Here is a 4,430-nt window from a genome sequence, read left to right as displayed (position 1 = left end):
TTTTATTCAAAACACAAAACAGCAGTGCATTCATATAAGGTAACTGGGACACGGCAACCTATATATACATTTATTCACACACAGACCTGTGCAGTCTTACACTTACAGCCTGAAATCTTTGGTATGTAATTGCTGCCTTGGACAAATTGTCTGTAATATTTTAACAAAAATCAAACACAATCAGCTAAATTACAAAGAAAAAAATGATGTGATAATGCATTTCTTCAATTCTGGACGTTGCAGTACACTCTTAGAGGGTTCTTTAGGAAAGGCAGCGGTTCTTTGTAAAATACTTAAATAGTTCTTTGCCTGGTTAAACAGTTCTTCAGTTCTAAAAATAAATACATTTGATAAAATTTTATAAAAAACCCTTTTGTAGATGATTTTTTGTAATAGAACCCTAGAAGAACTGTTTAATATAGCACCAAAAAGTATTTCACTAAATCAAAGGCCTCTTTTCGCTTAGAATGTAAAATTAACTCGTTAACGTTGAAATAAGGAAAGAATGATGAGTACACTCTTAACAATAAAGGCACTCCTGCCCTTTGGAGTGATGCCTTAGAAGAACCAGTTTTGTAAATGAGATGTTTGAGTCTGAAGAACCTTTCAAAAGGTGAAGAAACCTCCACATGATGTGAAATTTCTACACTAATCCAAGACTCCTGTTCACCATTCAGAACCTTTATTTTTAAGAGTGTAGAGCACTGAACGGGGAAAGATCAGAGATCTCAAGAATAATGCAAGGCTGAGCTAGCTAAGGTTTAAATAGCAAAGGCTAGATTTTGATCTCCGTACGGAAAGTCTGTGCGTGTTCGAGCTTGGCTGGGTGTCTTCGCGCTTTAATAGTAAGCGTCCCATCAGGCCCCAAAGAAGATGTCACAGAAGTGGGGTCCACGTCCTCTGGTAGTTGGCACTTGTGGGTGAAGGTGTTCATCACTGTGCCGTCTGTAGCAAGCTGTGGAAGAGAAGACGTGAGTTCAAAGATTCAAACACTGCGATCAAAACAAGCTCTAGCTTTGATTATTTCATTTTCTAAACACCTTTTCTGCTCGAACTTCAATCTGATTGTTGGAGGTGGTCACAATGACATCCTCTGGAGAGAAGTCACAGACGTCTACCGTGAACTGGTAGGTGTCACCCAGAGTTTTGATGTTGTCAGGTGCGCCAGTCCGGCCTGAAACAAACATGGATCATTTGTCATGGTGGTAAAATGGTGTAATGAAGATATATGTGACAGAAGAACCATGCCTGAAACTCCCTCCCCTTTCAATCTAACACCTCAGAGTCCAGTGAACCCATACCACCCCCCATTTCCTCCATGGTACTCAGTCCTAGTCTCGGTTTCTTGAAAGATGGCCTTCTAGCTCAAAACAGAAACTGGCTTGAACTCCAGCCCAAGTTCTCTTCCCTTCTATAGTCATGTATGATCTTCCCATATGATAATCATATGTTTCAGACATGCTGTGAGCTTGCGGAAATACAGATAATCATCCCTGTATGCAGAATTAGCAGGATTGAGTCTTTCTTCATGAGCTTTTATGCTGCTGAAATTCACGCTGCCAATTAGCAGCAATTTTTCAGGACTCTCCAAAGGCTTTATTAAGGTACAACTAAATGGCAAATGAACATTCCTGTGCATGCATATGCCTCCCTGTTGGTGTGTGAGTGCATTCCACCACATGAATCCCAGGCCGGCCTTTTTTGTGTCTTCGTCACTAAGCAACGGGCTCCCGAGTGCTCTCCCAGGCGTCGTTCTCCAGCAGTGAAGTCACAGCCTTGGCTCTGACCCATGCATTCCCTACGCCTGTCCTAGCCTGTCCTCCACTGCCCTCTTGCCTCCACCCCCTTTCCAGGACACGCCGGCTTAGCAGTCTCACCTCCCTGAAATGTCCCACACCACTCCAACCTTACTTAACACTTACTACGCGTGAGAACGCTAAGTAAACCGTCCGTACACAGAAGATTTATGTGCCATATGCCATAAAGAACATCAAAAGCCAACACACTGTCAGCCTCATGGTGTAACTCCCAACGATTCCACACTTGACGCCTTCGACATGTTTGTATTAGTCTCAGTGGAGGGATAAGCGTAGTCATGGTGATGCAAGAAAATAGCAATCAATAACAGCAAGGATGTGGCCTGCGCTGTGAGGGACAGCAAATATTGATTCTCTCAGTTAAACAGTTTCAAGGGGGCATAATAAAAAGCTCAAGGGAGCTGGCTACTCTACTCATAACACAGCTACACTGACCCACAGGGAACGAGAAGTTCAAGGTAAACTCACTTGGGAATCCCAAAGCATCTTTTGGGCACATGAAGGACCCGAAGTCCTCGGTAAAGAGTCCCCGGCTCTTCTCCATGTAGGGGTTTGTTGAGGAGGAAGAGGAGGAGGAGGAGGACGAGGAGGACGTCTGGTGGAAACTGCGCTCCGATCGATAAGCAGAAGAGTTGGTCACGCTCATTAGTGTTTGGAAGTTTCAGTGGGAGGAAATCGATATCCACTCACAGAGGGAGTCTACAAAGCGACTGCCGGAGAAGCACTAATGTTCATAAAGGGACACAAAGCGGAGGTGCCTTCAGCCAGGCTTTATCCAAACAGTGTCTGAATTCTTAGATCCAGTTTCTACCTCGCCTGTCCCCCTCTGTTCAGCACACAGCGTAGCCAGAAATCTCCTTCCTACAGTTTGTGTTAGCGTCCCCTCACTGTTGGACCACTTGTGGTTTGTGGGTATTCTTAGTCTGACTGGCTTTTATATTGTGGGTTTGAACTATGAGTTTTTTTTTTTGCTCTCTCTCTCCCTCTCTCTCCCTCTCGTCCATGTGCCTGTCTATGTACACACAGGACACAGTGTGTTACTGAAGGATGACTATGTGCTATATTTATCGCATGAGGCAGGGAAAAGAGAGGGGGTCTGTGGTCGGAAAAGTTTTGTGCGATGAGGGCTCCAGGTTGAGAAAGGGCCTCTGACAAAGAGGGATGGGAAGGGTCAACAGTTGGCATTCCAAACACTCGCGCCCTGAAATAGCCATCTATGCACCACCGCTCTCCAGCTCTTTGGCATCCTCTCTCTCCCCACTATCCTCCTGTCATCAGACATATTCAAAAATTTTCTTTAAGTAATTATATTTCACAGGCCTGTGATTTATAACAGGGGTATTGTGGGTGTTGTACTATAGGTTGACTGTGCTTCTCAGACTGTGATTGCTGTGACTGACACTGACCTGAGAGTCTTTAACCCATTATACTACAAGCATATTTGTGTTGACAGAACTGGGATTGGCCAAAACTCTTTATTGGAAGAGTGTTCAAACATTAAGACTATTAAGACAATTATACTGACTTTAGATTCAGCATTTTTTATTCTGGGGATACTCCCTGATTATATGGAGATTTGTCTTATTTATCGTGTATTTTGTGTTTCATTTGCAAAGGAAATGATAATGGTTTCCAGGCTGAAGCCATAGCCCCCAGCATAGTACAATAGACAGAGAGGGGGAATTCTTGTCTGTGGAGAATTAAAATTACAGCAAAATGATGGCTTGATATTTTAAAAGAGGGTCACCACCGCTACAGGCAATGTCAGAACTCCCTTTCAATGTCAGAATGTCTCCTCCTTTTTCTAGTGTGTGTGTGCTGTTTATTTTATGTAGAATGTTTAAAATTATATTTAAAAGACTTTAAGTTACTATTTGTGTCATTTAATAGGCATCACGCTCAAGCTTTATGTTTTTATGGTCTATGTACTATGTGTGAGCCTGTGTAAACCCCATTTTTTTATGTAGCAATACACCAATATTATATATCACCATGTATGATAAAAATTATCTGACCTTACTGGAAAAAAACACACACAAACACTTATATTTGTATTTTTTAACATCACTTCAATGCACAGTACAATGAAATGTACCTTACATCTTTATATATGACAAAGCCATTCATATATAAATATGTAAATAATATTAATAATAATTCTTTATACATCATCTTAGACAGTATACATTTCTTAGACAGTAAAATGTGTCTATTTCTGTATTTCTGTATACAGTAAGATAGAATGTGTCTTATATTCCTACATGACAAAGCCATTCTTAGATTTCTGTAAATTTAATACTACAATAACGATGTTTAAATTTCTCTTATATAGAAATAATATTGAAAATATAATGCATATATTCGTGCAAATTTAGTTGTTTTGTTGGACAATATGCTGCAAATGCTTCTATTTCTGTAAATAATGTATTTATATGACAAAGCAATGCTTACAAGTAAGTAAGAATATTTCTATGTAGGACAGCATTTGATCATATTTCTGTAAACATCATTTGTGTATATTATAAAATAGTGTTTATACTGTGTAAACCTTTATATACTGTTGAGTGTGAAAAGGTGTATCACTGAAACATGGAAGGAATGTGGCTGGGAGCA

At 40.6% G+C, this 4,430-nt stretch overlaps 1 protein-coding gene across 1 annotated transcript; it reads right to left on the bottom strand.

The window, feature by feature from the left end:
- On the bottom strand, positions 1 to 2,719 carry hspb7 (heat shock protein family, member 7 (cardiovascular)). The gene is made up of 3 exons (XM_072696967.1): positions 2,286 to 2,719; positions 1,041 to 1,174; positions 1 to 955 (listed from the first exon to the last, which is right to left on the bottom strand). The coding sequence occupies exons 1-3, from the start codon at positions 2,461 to 2,463 to the stop codon at positions 776 to 778; spliced, it is 492 nt and encodes a 163-aa protein (XP_072553068.1). The 5' UTR covers positions 2,464 to 2,719; the 3' UTR covers positions 1 to 775.
- Positions 2,720 to 4,430: the final 1,711 nt, after the last annotated feature.

This window comes from Salminus brasiliensis, chromosome 14, assembly GCF_030463535.1.
Source record: "Salminus brasiliensis chromosome 14, fSalBra1.hap2, whole genome shotgun sequence".
Lineage (NCBI taxonomy): Eukaryota > Metazoa > Chordata > Actinopteri > Characiformes > Bryconidae > Salminus > Salminus brasiliensis.
The sequence above is the reverse complement of the archived record's forward strand: the minus strand, read 5'-3'. Positions and strand labels throughout refer to the sequence as shown.